This window comes from Rosa chinensis, chromosome 2, assembly GCF_002994745.2.
Source record: "Rosa chinensis cultivar Old Blush chromosome 2, RchiOBHm-V2, whole genome shotgun sequence".
Classification (NCBI taxonomy): domain Eukaryota; kingdom Viridiplantae; phylum Streptophyta; class Magnoliopsida; order Rosales; family Rosaceae; genus Rosa; species Rosa chinensis.
The window spans coordinates 35,365,183-35,379,007 of NC_037089.1; the positions used below are offsets into that span (position 1 = coordinate 35,365,183).

General features: G+C 34.4%; 1 protein-coding gene across 4 annotated transcripts; it reads left to right on the forward strand.

Moving 5' to 3' along the window:
• Positions 1 to 2,551: 2,551 nt before the first annotated feature.
• On the forward strand, positions 2,552 to 5,705 carry LOC112189701 (replication protein A 70 kDa DNA-binding subunit B). 4 transcript variants are annotated; one of them, XM_040514106.1, is made up of 11 exons: positions 2,552 to 2,693; positions 2,830 to 2,921; positions 2,999 to 3,151; positions 3,256 to 3,529; positions 3,647 to 3,749; positions 3,837 to 3,961; positions 4,303 to 4,384; positions 4,465 to 4,594; positions 4,671 to 4,826; positions 4,912 to 5,283; positions 5,522 to 5,705. In XM_040514106.1, the coding sequence occupies exons 2-9, from the start codon at positions 2,874 to 2,876 to the stop codon at positions 4,797 to 4,799; spliced, it is 1,044 nt and encodes a 347-aa protein (XP_040370040.1). In that variant the 5' UTR covers positions 2,552 to 2,693; positions 2,830 to 2,873; the 3' UTR covers positions 4,800 to 4,826; positions 4,912 to 5,283; positions 5,522 to 5,705. The 4 variants fall into 4 exon arrangements, with proteins under 4 accessions (XP_040370040.1, XP_040370043.1, XP_040370042.1 ...); XM_040514109.1 differs by having other exon boundaries at positions 2,592 to 2,689; positions 2,880 to 2,921; XM_040514108.1 differs by having other exon boundaries at positions 2,600 to 2,693; positions 2,880 to 2,921.
• The last annotated feature ends 8,120 nt before the right edge of the window (positions 5,706 to 13,825 follow it).

The window sequence follows — 13,825 nt, forward strand, 5'->3', positions numbered from 1 at the left end:
GTATTATTTGAGTTAGAACAGATATTTAATAAATCTTCAACTTCACTAAAAGATCATCAGTTGCCAATGCCTAATATAAATGAAATATTTGAATTAGATAACAAATTATTGAGAGAAGAGCTAAATTATGACCGTCTTCAATTGAAGCTTGAACACGATCATTTGGTAACTCAGCTAAATATAGGACAAAAAATTATTTATAATGACGTTATTAATGCAATTGAAGAAAAGACATGTAACACATTCTTTGTTCATGGTTATGGAGGAACTGGTAAGACATTTTTATGGCATACAATAGCAAATAAATTAAGATCTGAAGGCAAAATTGTTTTAGCAGTTGCTTCATCTGGAATCGCTTCATTATTACTTCCAAACGGTAGAACTGCTCATTCAAGATTTAAAATTCCTCTAACCGTTAATAATTTATCAATATGTCCAATTAAAAAAGGCACTCATCTTGCAAGATTAATTGACAAAACAGATTTGATTATTTGGGACGAAGCTCCAATGGCTAACAAATATTGTTTTGAGGCGTTAGACAAATGTTTACGTGATATTTTATCTAATTCAAATAATGTAGCCACTAACAAACCATTTGCTGGAAAACCAATTTTGTTAGGCGGAGATTTTAGACAAATTTTACCTGTTATTACAGGAGGAAACAAAGAGCAAATAATCGAGGTCTCCTTAAACAATTCATATCTTTGGTCATCATTCAAAATATTTCATCTAACCGAAAATATGAGATTATCCAAAAAAAATTTGACTGATGAGGAAAAAATAAATATTTCAAGTTTTGCAAATTGGTTATTACAAATTGGAGAAGGTAATATATGTTCGATTAATGATGACAATGATAGTGATGCATCTTGGGTTGAAAATCCCAGAAGACTTGCTTATTCGTACATATAAAGATCCAATGGAAGCAATTTTTCTTGCAACTTATTCCAATTTCAATATTAATTACAATAATTTTAACTATTTACAAGAACGTGCAATTGTTACACCACGGAATTCTACAGTAAGAGATATAAATGATTATATTATAAATTTATTACCAGGTGAGAAAAAAATTTATTTAAGTGCTGATAGCATACTGGTCAATTCTGGAAATACTGAAAGCATCAATACTTTATACCCAACTGAATTTTTGAATACACTTGAATTTAATGGCTTACCATCACATCAGTTGATTTTAAAAATTGGAATGCCTGTCATGCTCTTACGAAATTTAAATCAAACATCTGGTTTATGCAATGGTACAAGATTAATAATAACAAAATTATTTGACAGATTAATAGAAGCAAAAATATTAACAGGAAATAACATGGGTAAAAAAAATTTCATACCAAGAATTGATCTCAATGTATCTGAAAATAAATGGCCATTTATTTTTAAAAGACGCCAATTTCCGATAAGACCATGTTATGCTATGACTATTAACAAAAGCCAAGGTCAATCATTAAATCAAGTTGGTATATATTTACCAGAACCTGTTTTTACACACGGACAATTATATGTAGCACTATCAAGAGTCACATCAAGAAATGGTTTAAAAATTTTGATAAACAATGATAATCATATGCCAAACAAACACACTAAAAATTTAGTTTATAAAGATGTGTTACAAAATTTATAAATTATATCTACTATCTTCAAAGCAAATTGAAAAAAAAAATAAACAGTATTTCTATTTTCGTTTGCAATTTGACCTACATTATAAATCAAACATTATGAGGTATAAATTTATGCAAAAGAAAAGCAAACATTATGATGATTTCCTGGTATTGAGGCATAAATTCGGCAAAATAAAGGCAAATATTATAATGATAACATGAAGCATAGGCAATCATTAGGGCTAACATTTACATCAACCACATTAAAAATTAAAAAGCAAACATTATGAGGTATAAATTCGTGCAAAACAAAAGCTTGGCAATTCTTCTCTGCCTCACTATTCATTTCATACATACATATATAGCATAGTCATAGAATATGCTTTACACATGTGGGCTCGATCAGCCACCTCTTTAGATGGAGAAAAGCTGAAAAGGTATTGGGGGAAATAGAAAGTGTCTTTGGTGGGAGACAAGTGCAGACTATTCGTGCTGGAAACATGGAGCAATAAAGTAGATTAAATGAGGGTTACTTAGTTTATTCCTAACAAGGTGGTGTATAGCATAGTCATAGAATATGCTTTACACATGTGGTCTCGATCAGCCACCTCTTTAGATGGAGAAAAGCTGAAAAGGTATTGGGGGAAATACAAAGTGTCTTTGGTGGGAGACAAGTGCAGACTATTCGTGCAGGAAACATGGAGCAATAAAGTAGATTAAATGAGGGTTACTTAGTTTATTCCTAACATCAACCGCATTAAAGTTTTGGAGCTGCTGCTGGTGAGAGACAAAGTACACTGCCACTTCTTGAAAAAGACAAAAAGTGCAGCTGCATTGGTGGGAAACAAAGTACAGATTCCAGACTATAAGGTATGCAAAATTTTCCAGATCTGTCAACCCCACAAACAGTGATCAAACGGCATTTGTTGCACGATCACTTTTTGGCCCCGAAATCCCCAGTATATATATGCAGCTGAACCACACCATCTATCCAGTTTTAGTAGTCTCCATCCTTAACCGTTGTTAACCGACGACAATTAGACAACCCTCCGTCTTTATCCAGGCCACAAGGTGTCGGTAGTGGTTTCTACTTTTTCTCTATTGTTTCAATTATTTTCTTTTGTGTAGGCCAAAGATAAAAATAAATAAAATACATATTAAGATTACAATTAATTTCGAACCAGTTAGTTTTTTTTTTGTTTTTTTTTTTCAGCGAAAACTGTAAGTTGTGTTTCCTCACTCTATTTTTATTTGAGGATGCAGCTGCAATCAACTCACTATAAGAGAAGAAGCCGAGCTATGGCCGTAAGTCCATTCTAAATCGTCTTTATTCGTTTAATTTGAATCATTTCTCAGTATTTGTACTCTTTCAAATTTTACAGAACCAAGAAGATGTCAGACCAACATTATTGCGCAACATAACAGCCTTTTCACTTGCTTTCAACATCAGAGTTCGTGTGTCCAGAATATGGAGACCCAGACGATTCAACAGTGACATATATGATGGCCTCCACTATCTCCTAATTGATGAAACGGTAATTTTCCTACAAATCATGTACAATTAGTTCAATCATTTGAAAAGTTGATTGCATTTGCATTATCAATGTCTTTACTGATATTTCACTCTCATGTAACACAGGGAGATACAATCCATGCCCTGATTGATGAATCTGATTACCCCTATGTTTCTGACAAAATGCAACAAGGACAAATATATGACATCTCTGTTTTCCACACCCGAAAAGATCCAGCCAAACCCAAAGTTGCAAATCATGATGTGCAACTGTATTTCAACGAATCAACAAAATTTGTGCCAGTTGAAGGCATCGTTCCTCTAATCCCAGAATATTCATTCCACCTTCTTGACTTCAGTGAATTGCCAACACAATCTGACCACCAAACATTACTTATAGGTAATTTTTAACTCTTGGAACAAAAGCTTTTATCTCATATCAATACACTGTACAAACAATTCGAAGCACTAACAACTTTTTTCTTCCCTATATTTTTTTTGTGTGCTTAAATTGTAGATCTTTATGGTTGTATAAAATCAGCCACTCCAGAATACCAAGTTCCTATAAAGGACACAGGCAAGATGGAATCAAAGATTGATCTCATTGTGGAAAACGTGAGGTACATTGTATCCAAATTTTTCCCAAAATTAAATGCTTAAAATCTTTCATTGTGTATCTAAACTTTATGCTTTTGAAAAACATGTAGGAGGGAAGATCTGAAAATTACACTATGGGGCGACACTGCTAGAAAATTCAATCTCGAGAGTATTGAAGCATCGGGTTCAGCAATACTTGCTTTGATCACATCTTTAAGGGTGACAAAATTTCGACGTAAGAGTTCCACATATAAGGCTGCTTTTCCTTATCATTGTACAGTTGAATTACTTTTAACCAGCCTAACTTCATCTTTGACTTTTGCTTATCTTGCATGATGGTAAGACTTTTGTCCTCCATCTTCAAAACAATTATGCATGTCTTTCTTAATTCGGATATCTTCCATTCATTAATTTATCAATTGTTTCATTCTGATTTTTGGCAAATTTCATTTCATTTAAACTTTCTTTCACAATTTCTGTTCATCTGCTTTCTTTAAAGTTCTTCACCTTCAATGTTGTTCTATTGCTAAATAGTGTTTCAATCTTTTTAATAAAAAAACATTTCATAATGTGCAGAACAAATTCAAGCATCAACTACAAATCACTCTTGCATACTCATAACTCCCCAGATTCAACAGACAAGCGAATACGAGGCTGATTAAGTTATTTCATTAGGGTTAAGTTCTTATGTTTCTCACATATAAACAATAGTACATTATCTTAAAAATTAAATTTCAGATTCTCCAAGCCGGGGGACAGAGTAAAGACAGTTCCTGCTCCAGCCAAGCAACTCACACCAGAACAAATGAAAAAAAAAACAACAATGACAGTGTCACAACTGAACGCATTAGATCCAGAATTATATACAGTATGAAAAAAATATCTTTTATTTATCTTATCATATCATCAATCATACAACTAATCTATGCTTTACATTCCACAAGGATGTTGTGTACTGTACCGCTTCTATCCGTAGATTTCCAATGCACAATGGGTGGTGGTACAAATCTTGCGCAATATGTCATAAACTTCTGAAAAAAAAAAGAGGATGCCACTGGATTGAGTTGTCCTGATCATGACATACAGATTCCTGTTCCATGGTATAAATATTACAAAGCCATTTCTCTTATCTTTTTTTTTTCCTACATTTGTTATTTATAAATATTTATTCTACTTTGTTTACAGGTACAAAGTTCAGATGACAATTTTTGATCACACTAATCAAACTACAGTGCTCATCATGGGTCAACAAGCGGAGCAACTATTTGGAATCACCTGTGCAGATTTAGTGAATAGAAGGTTCTACCCAACACATGAAATGGCACCGGAAGAAATGGAAACATTTATAGGACAAACCTACATGTTTGAAATCAAGGTTAATCCCAACAGTGAGCTACTGGTGAGGAACATCATCCCAATTGAGCAACCTTCTGCATCATCAGCACAACTTAATCCAAGTAGTACCACACCGGATCGTCTCTCATATCAGAGAAAGAGAATCATTGAAGGAACCAGCAGAGCATTGTTCATTTCTGATTCTGAAAAAAGGTTAAAGAGGTGCGTATTCAATCTTATCTACAATTTCACATTTCAAACAACTCATTTTGTGTCTTCTCTTATTAATTTTGTTATTCCTTTATGTATTCCATGTTTACCTTAGGTTTTACATTAATACTTTGCTTACATTATATGAAAGCAAATGTCATTTCACCAAAAACACTATAAATACGGTTTTCTTAATTTACTTGCTCATACTTCTAATTACATGTCTATCTGGTTTCCTTCTGATTTAAAGTGATGAGCAGACCAAGTGTACAACCACAATATTGTCCTCATCGACATCATCACTGCCAAGGAAAGAACAGTATGAAAAGAAAAACAACTGAGTCAACCTAATGCACTCTTTGTTGTGTGATCATTGTAATATAACTTTTTATTGTGTGATCATTGTAATATAATTTTTTATGCACTTTTTGTTGTGTGATCATTGTAATAATTTTTTATGCACTTTTGGTTGTGTGATCATTGTAATATAAGTTTTTATGCACTTTTTATTGTGTGATAATTGTAATTAAACTTTTTAGCGTTGTTACTACTTCTTCTATTCAATGTACAATAAATTTCATCCATACCAATATTCATGTTGCATTGTTCTGTCTGCGATTCTCCTATACATTCATTATTTATTACATCATTTGTTTCTCTTGCACTCAATTAAAACTAACCATCACTTTCAAATCTATATCTTTGTTGTTATGCCTAGGACAAGAAAACAGTTCTTCAATATGTAAGTAGTCCATAATTGACAAGCTAATTTCTTTTATATTGCCATTATGTTTTTTTTACCAACAATAGCAAACCCGCAGCAAAGCGCGGGCAACCTTTCTAGTGTATATAAAACGTCCAAAGTGAGGGGAGGGTGCTTTTATAGGCCAAAAGTGATGAATGGAGGGTGGAGATCAAAGGAAATGAAGGACTAGATGTGGTTGACAAATGTGTAAGCACAAAATGTGGATCTAGTTTTAATTCCACATAGAAATGACCTAGAAAGCCTATAGATATTTTGATGGAGGAGAAAGAGTAAGGATAGAAAGGTCATTGTGTAGGGGGAACAATGTAATAAATGGGAGACAAAGGTGTAAGGTATAAGAATTGGACCATGCACTTGTCATCTTTCAAATTTTGAATTTCAAAATAACCTAGACCTAAAGTCTTCCCACCTAAAATCTCTAACCCTAGTAAGCTCTTCCTTGTCCTCCACACATGTTCTTGGCTAGCCAACTCGGCCGGAAATGTCCGGAATCCGGTGTTGACCACCGTTAACCCATTTTTTGTCAGTTTGCGCACTTTCTTCTCCTTTCTTTCTTCAATTGAATCTCTGATGAGAGTTAGGAATTGGCCCTCTACTTCTTCATACCAAATGTTCCTCCATGAGTGTAGATCATCATGGTAAAATTTCAGAGCTTAATTCACTGTGGTTTGGCCTGAAATGCTGCCGGAATCCTTACAGGTCCGATTTAACAGTTTTCATCTTCTAGTGCAGAAAATTGGACCGATCTTTTGAAGGCCTTCCACTCCAAAATAGCTCTTACACTCTACATAACAAATAAGAATATCTAGAATGGATCTGGAAATTTTCAACTCCTTTGGAGTTCATTTGGTCAGTCTATTACTCCTCCTTCCTTGCCTAGCTCGGTGTCTCCTAGCTGAAGTAGGAAAATGTGCTAAGATTGACTTTGAATGCATTTTCAAGCTTCTCCATCAGTTCCTAGCATGATAAGGAAAACATAATAAATATATATAAATAAACACAACGGTTAAGCAAAAGTGCAAGATTAGGGGAATAATTACTAGGTAATTATGGACCTAACATACTCCCAGCGTAGGCTAGGATCAATATGTCGCCTCATAAACATTAAGGCATTTGCTTTCACCTTATTAGACGGTACATCATCTTTGGGGTTGGTAATGGTGGCAGTGTACTCTTTTGCCACAAAGGCAGTTTCTATGTCGGAAACCCAACGGTGGTACTCAAGTCATTCTGAGTCCAAAATGTCAAATTCAGGTTGAGTTGGATCAGCCATCTACATAAACAAGAGGGAAGATATAAATTACGTAGTCATAAAGACATCCACGTAAATTATTTTCCAAAAATATGAATTACATTTCAAAACCAAGATTCGTAATGGTCACATTTTTTCAATGCTATGTGAAAATGCTTTATCACGGTAAGTATGTATTTATAATGTGCATGAATTTTCATTATCATAGCAAAATGCAATTTTTGTATAGCATTCTAAATAAGGAATAATCATAGCACATAATAAAGAATAAAATATAGCATATATAAAAATAAATTACATGGCATGCTCAAATTGCACAAATATACAACAAAACATATGCTACATATATCATGTGTAAACATAAAATATAAACAATAGCATATATAAAGACATGCTTAGGAATAATTATATAAGCGTAAATAAAATAAAACATGCTCAAAATTTCATAATAAAAACATTAACAATAAAATATAGACCATGCTTAAAAAAAAAAGTAAACATAAATGAAAATCACATGCTTTAAATTCCATGAATATATATCACATATATAACAAGCAATAAAAGAGCATGTTCAAAAAAATTCTAATTATAAATAATTAAATATACCATAGTATGAAATTAAATAAATAAAATATAGCATACTTAGTTTCGAGAAAATAAAACAATCCTAGCGAATGCGCGTGTTGATGCAGGCGTGCGTAGCGATGTTTTCGGACTTGAGAAAAAATTAGGCTGCTTCCTCTTTTTTTTTTTTTTTTTTTTTTTTCAGCAATGGGCACAACGCCTTGTTTTTTTTCTTTTTCTTGGCCACAGGGCCTGTTTCCCCTTTTTTTCCTGGGCCAAGGGCCTTTTCTTTGGGCCTTCTTTTTTTCAGTTTTCTCTCTTTTGTTTTTTTTCTATATTTTTTCTGAGCCGCAGGCCTGCTTCTTTTTTCTTTTCCTTTTTTTCTCTGGACCGTAGGGCCTGTTTCTTTTTTTTTGTTGTTATTGGGCCGGGTCATTTTCTTTGGGCCGGGTTTTTTTTCTTTCTCTTCTTCCTCCTTCGCGTGTTCTTCTTTTTTCTTTATGTTTCTGTTCCTTCCTGTACCAGTGGAGGTCGCGCTGACGAGCAAGGAGGAGAAATTAGGCGAAGGTGGCGCTACTGTTAGATCGAAGGCGATGCAGAGGTTGGATGGAAGGCGTACGCTGCTGCTGCAGGCTGAATCTGCATGGCTGTGCAACTGGTTTGCTAGGCGTAAGGCATGCTGGAGAAGCTGGGAACTGATCGACGCCGAGAGATGAGGCCGGTCTGGTCAATCATGGATGCTGTGACGGTGGAGAGCACCGGCGGCGAGCGAAGGCGAGGAGCAATGGTGGATCGCACCGGAGCGATGATGAGGAAGAAGATTGACGAAGCCGATGTGCAGTGTGCAGGCGCCGATGTGCTGGGCTGGGAGCGAGATGCTAGGCAGAGGGATTCTATTTTGTTTTGCTATTAGCTCTGAGCGTGCTGGTAACATGTAAAAGTAACTTGGGAATTTGAATTGGTCTACTCATTTCATTTCATAGTCCCTTTATATAGGAATAGAATTACAATGGAAATATCAATTATAATAATGATACTAAATGCTGATTGAGTTGTGATTTGTAATTCCTTGATTCCCTCTTTGTCAGTTACTTTGACGAAGGCACATAATGTGCTTTTCCTTTAACAAACTTATTATTTACCAAAATTTTAGAGTGAAGAAGTAGTAGGAGAAATAAGTGAAGAGAGAAACTTGTAGTTTCCTTCGGTGCAAGGAATGAATGGAATTTTGAACTATTTATAGAAGTTAAAATTTGAAATGTTGTTGTAAATTTTTTGAACATTTGGTAAAAATAATTCAATATAGTAATTGATTGTTCAAAGTCAGTTATTGATTGGACATGTATGTAAGTTTTCAGATTCGTAGGCAAATCAATATATATTAAAATGTTACAAGTCAAACTTGAAGGTATGTGCAGCAAAATTGGCCAAGGCTCTGAATGAGCAATGGGGTGGCCATAGTTCGATCCTTGGTGCCTTTGTTGATTTTTTTGATTGAATTTTAGGCCAACCAATTGTCCACCACGTGGTGGGCCATCAAGTTTGACCTTGCATGTGAGAGAATGGAAGTTAGACTTGGAATGTTCCATAATTATCTCAAATCTTGGCGATATATCAAGATTATTTCAATATTTCCTGAAATTTAGGGAAATTCCCAAAATCTCGGCCGAATGACAAATGGTATGCAACGGAATATCGGCCTTTAAAAAATTGAAAACTTCGGCTAAATATCGCCAAAACTTTTGATTTTTTAGTCCTTGGTAATGTTACAAATTATGAAGAGCTCTTAGGTAAAGCCTTCTCCTTCTCTCAAACTAGCAAAGAAAACATTTGGATATTGGACAGTGGTGCCAGTGATCATATTGTTTGTAGTCCTTCTCTTCTCACTTCTCTTAAACTGGTTGACAATCATTTTTCAAACTGCTGGATGGTACCTCGGCTCAGGTCACTCACATTGGCAAAGTTGCTTTCTCTTCCAATTTCAACCTCCATAATGTCTTATGTGTGCCATTCTTCTATTTAAACTTGATCTCCAATAATAAGTTGGCATTAGATTCATTCTACATCACCACCTTTCTCAGTCAATATTTTGTGTCATATAGGACCTACGATCGGGGAAGATGATTGGGATAGGAACTGAGTGGGAGGGACTTTACTGCCTAGACCAAATAAAGAAAGGAGCATGTAATTCTGTTTGTACTCACACCTCTAGCTTCTGGAATCAACGCCTCGGCCATCTAGCAAAGTTTCTCTGTTATTTCCATTTTCTACAAATAAATCTTGTGATACAAGTAAGTGTTCCATTTGTCCTTTGGCCAAACAAACCAGATTATCTTTTCCCTTAAGTATGATTTCAAGTGAGTCATCTTTTGATTTGATACATGTTGATATTTAGGGTGGTTACCATGTGCCTTCACTTTCTGGTGCAAAATATTTTCTTACCATTGTTGATGATCATACTAGAAGCACTTGGATATATTTGATGAAACATAAGGCAGAAACATGAACTCTTCTGGTCAATTTCATTCACATGGTTGAGAACCAATTCAATAAGAAGGTTAAAGTTATGAGTAGTGATAATGGTCCTGAGTTCAAACTCGAAATTTTTTATTCATTAAAGGGGATTGTTCATAAAACTAGTTGCATCAACACATCACAACAAAACGGTGTCATTGAACGTAAGCATAGGCACTTACTCAATGTTGCCCAAGCCCTCCTTTTTCAAGCCAATTTACCTAAACATTTTGGGGGGAAACCATAATCACCTAAGCCTACCTCATTAATCGCACCCCTACACCACTTCTTCAGGACAAGACACCATTCGAAAAGCTGTTCAACAAGGCACCAAATTATTCTCATTTACAAGTCTTTGGTCGTTTGTGCTTTACGTCCACGCATTCCATCAAGCCCACTAAGTTTGATCCTCATGCCACTAGATGCGTTTTTCTGGGTTATCCCCATGGTCAGAAAGGATACATAATCTATGATCTCACATAACACAACGTTTTTGTCTCACGAGATGTAATAACAAGTCTTTGCTCCTGTGTGGCAATTAAGTAGGGCTATCAGGCTTCCCTGGGTATATAATCTGAGTAAAAATACCACCAAGTTAGGGTAATAAATCCGAGCACAAATATCATAGTGAACAACATTAGATAGAGAATGTTATGGCATACAACTGACAAAAATGAATAAGGCATACACCCTACCATAAACAAGACAATTGCTCTTTATGCCTTGTTCACTGTGATTTACACCCTACCATATCACAGTGAACAAGGTATACACTTGGCAAAAATGACAGTCAATAAATTTATGGGATTAATACGTAAATAGAAACCTTTGATTGAAGAAAAAGGTCCCTGTTGAAGTTCTTGGTGAAAGCATAAACAAGAGAATTTCTCTTTCTTTTGAAATTCAGTCTACCATGATAAATGGAGAAGATATGGAAAGCCGAGACCGGGAAGAAACTCTGACCGATTACAGACAGTTGAATAGTAAACTTGCTATTCATATGAACCGTCCTGTGACAATGCAAGTAAGATGAAATTATTCTGACCAAAAAAATAAAATAGAAGTAGTAGTAGTAGTAGTAGTAATAATAATAATAATAATAATAATAATAATAATAAGGGAAAATAATAATAATAGTGTAATAAACTACAGAATATGAGAGAGATAGAATAGAGAAACAAAATGTAGGAGGAGGTAGAAGTGTGTATTTCATTCGCATTAGACCCCTTTATGTAGGAGTAATGTTTATATCATAAGGACATAACTAATGAATATTTATAGTGGACAACCACATTTATATAATATTTATAACACTCCCCCTTGTATGTCCACCACTAAATGATATGGTGTTGGACGCACTTAATGTTGTCTCATCAAAAACCCTGCCATGTAACAAAAACCCAGTGGGATAAAAACAACCCTGGTCGAAGGAGAAAAAGAGTGCAACGCTCATATATCCTCGGTAGCATAATTTTGAATGCTCCCCCTGATTGTTGCAAGCTTCAATCATGTATGTTAGATATGGTGTGTCGATCACATAGGTGAGACCATGTGTGCTTTGCATAAAGGGGACTCATCATGAATTGCAATTCCTACAAAAGTTAGGGTAATACCAATAAACTATGATAATAAATCTTACCTCAAGTAAAACCAATTTCATATGCTCAAATTATAGATAAAGATATTAGCAAAGAATAACAATATAAAGGAACAACAATTGACACATTTACCTTTATCCGAGCATTGAAATTTAAGTATGACATACTTAGCTATAAATATCAATTTGTGTAATTGATAATTTCATATAGGCTCAATATGAGCTCTAGATAAATTCATAAATTCGCGAAGTTAGAAAATGTTGCAACATTATGAGCATGATTCGAATTCGATTTATTAGTCTTGTCATAGTACTCATTGAGGCAATAAGTCACTTTGACTGTAAATGAATGAGTATATATGAAACTTTAGACTTTTTGATTCCATGAGTGAGCTTTAAGCTCTTTCATTCATTCATGGACTTGTCTTTGACAATATGAATCGCTCAAGGATTTGATTAAGCAATATGCTTATAATGACACATAGGATTTGGGGATTTTCTTTTAGCAATTTTCCTTTAAGATCTTCATATTAGCCAAGACAACATGCCATAAGTCTCTCGTTAATATACCGCTGTACTTACAGAAAAGTTGTCGCTTGGAGAAGAATGATAAGCCCATGTCTCTATAAAGAGACTTGTGTCATAGTGATTTTAATTCACTGGAATGAACACCCTCTTGTATTTTAGGGGTTGTAAAGTCCAAATATATAATCACGTTTACAATATTCAAATTCATTGGAATTAGCTCTTTCCAATTTGGCCAATAGTATAATTTATTGACACAATGAAACGTGTTAGTATACAACCCTTGATGATATTTAGTAGCTACAACAGATGAAATATCATCAATGATCATCAATTAGAGATCTATCACACATTCAAAATATATGCATGCATTAGCTATAACAAGCTTATTCATATCAGGTACCATAACTATTTTAGCATTTGTTGCCTCTCAAGGACAAATTAATTCAAGAATGTGGATCTTTGTATAACCTCATGAAGAGTGTTATAGGGCTTGTATAATCTTCCCTTATAGGGAGCTTAAAACATTGGACTTGATAGCTATATTTCACATAAATTCACGCCGTTAAAATAGCGTTTCCTCCCCCTAATGACGGGAAGACTATCTAGTTTGACCATTCGCAAAATATGCATGCAAAAAATTGGATTTATGATATCCACTGGGGATAGCAAGCCCAAACCAAATTTTAGGTAAAAAAGATAATGAATTGAGATTTTTTCTCAAAATTAAAATGAGACATGGTGGATAGATATTACACACCAATGCATGTCGTTTTTCATAAACGATATCACTCCCCCTAATGGTGGGAGGATTATCCCATTAAAGTGACAACTCACAAATATGCGATAAAATTATAATTTCCGTGTTAGGATGGTTTGCAACTGTTGTTGTATTATACAACAATGTAGAGTATGTATATAGATGAGTCTACATGACATAGTAATGACACATTAGTCACGCCAAAATAAATTTATTTGGCTCAATGAAAATTTTAGTTCATGATACAGTATACAGTAGTATACTTATAGTTGATTAATACAACTTAATTTAGGTGAAAATTTCATCACCAAATATATGCAATGATATTCCACATAGGTAACATAATACGAGCTCAGTTGGAGCCGACCATCAATCAAGGTCTGCAGCTCTTGAGATGATTGTTACCTTAGTTTTTTTAAGCATCAATTGTGAAAAACTATCAACAATTGCAATGGATCATGTCCATAGTTGCATTATATGCATGCAAGACAACTATGTTTGTCATTATATTTATCATGAACATTCATGGTTCAAATTGAATTTATTAATGAACACGTTGTTCATATTATTGTTTGA

Excerpts from the sequence above, each read along its gene's own strand:
- LOC112189701 (XM_040514106.1), top strand. The coding sequence starts at position 2,874 with ATGCAGCTGCAATCAACTCACTATAAGAGAAGAAGCCGAGCTATGGCC. Across the intron at positions 3,750-3,836 it reads CTCATTGTGGAAAACGTGAG|GAGGGAAGATCTGAAAATTA; the intron begins GTACATTGTATC and ends AAAAACATGTAG. Across the intron at positions 4,385-4,464 it reads ACAAGCGAATACGAGGCTGA|ATTCTCCAAGCCGGGGGACA; the intron begins TTAAGTTATTTC and ends ATTAAATTTCAG.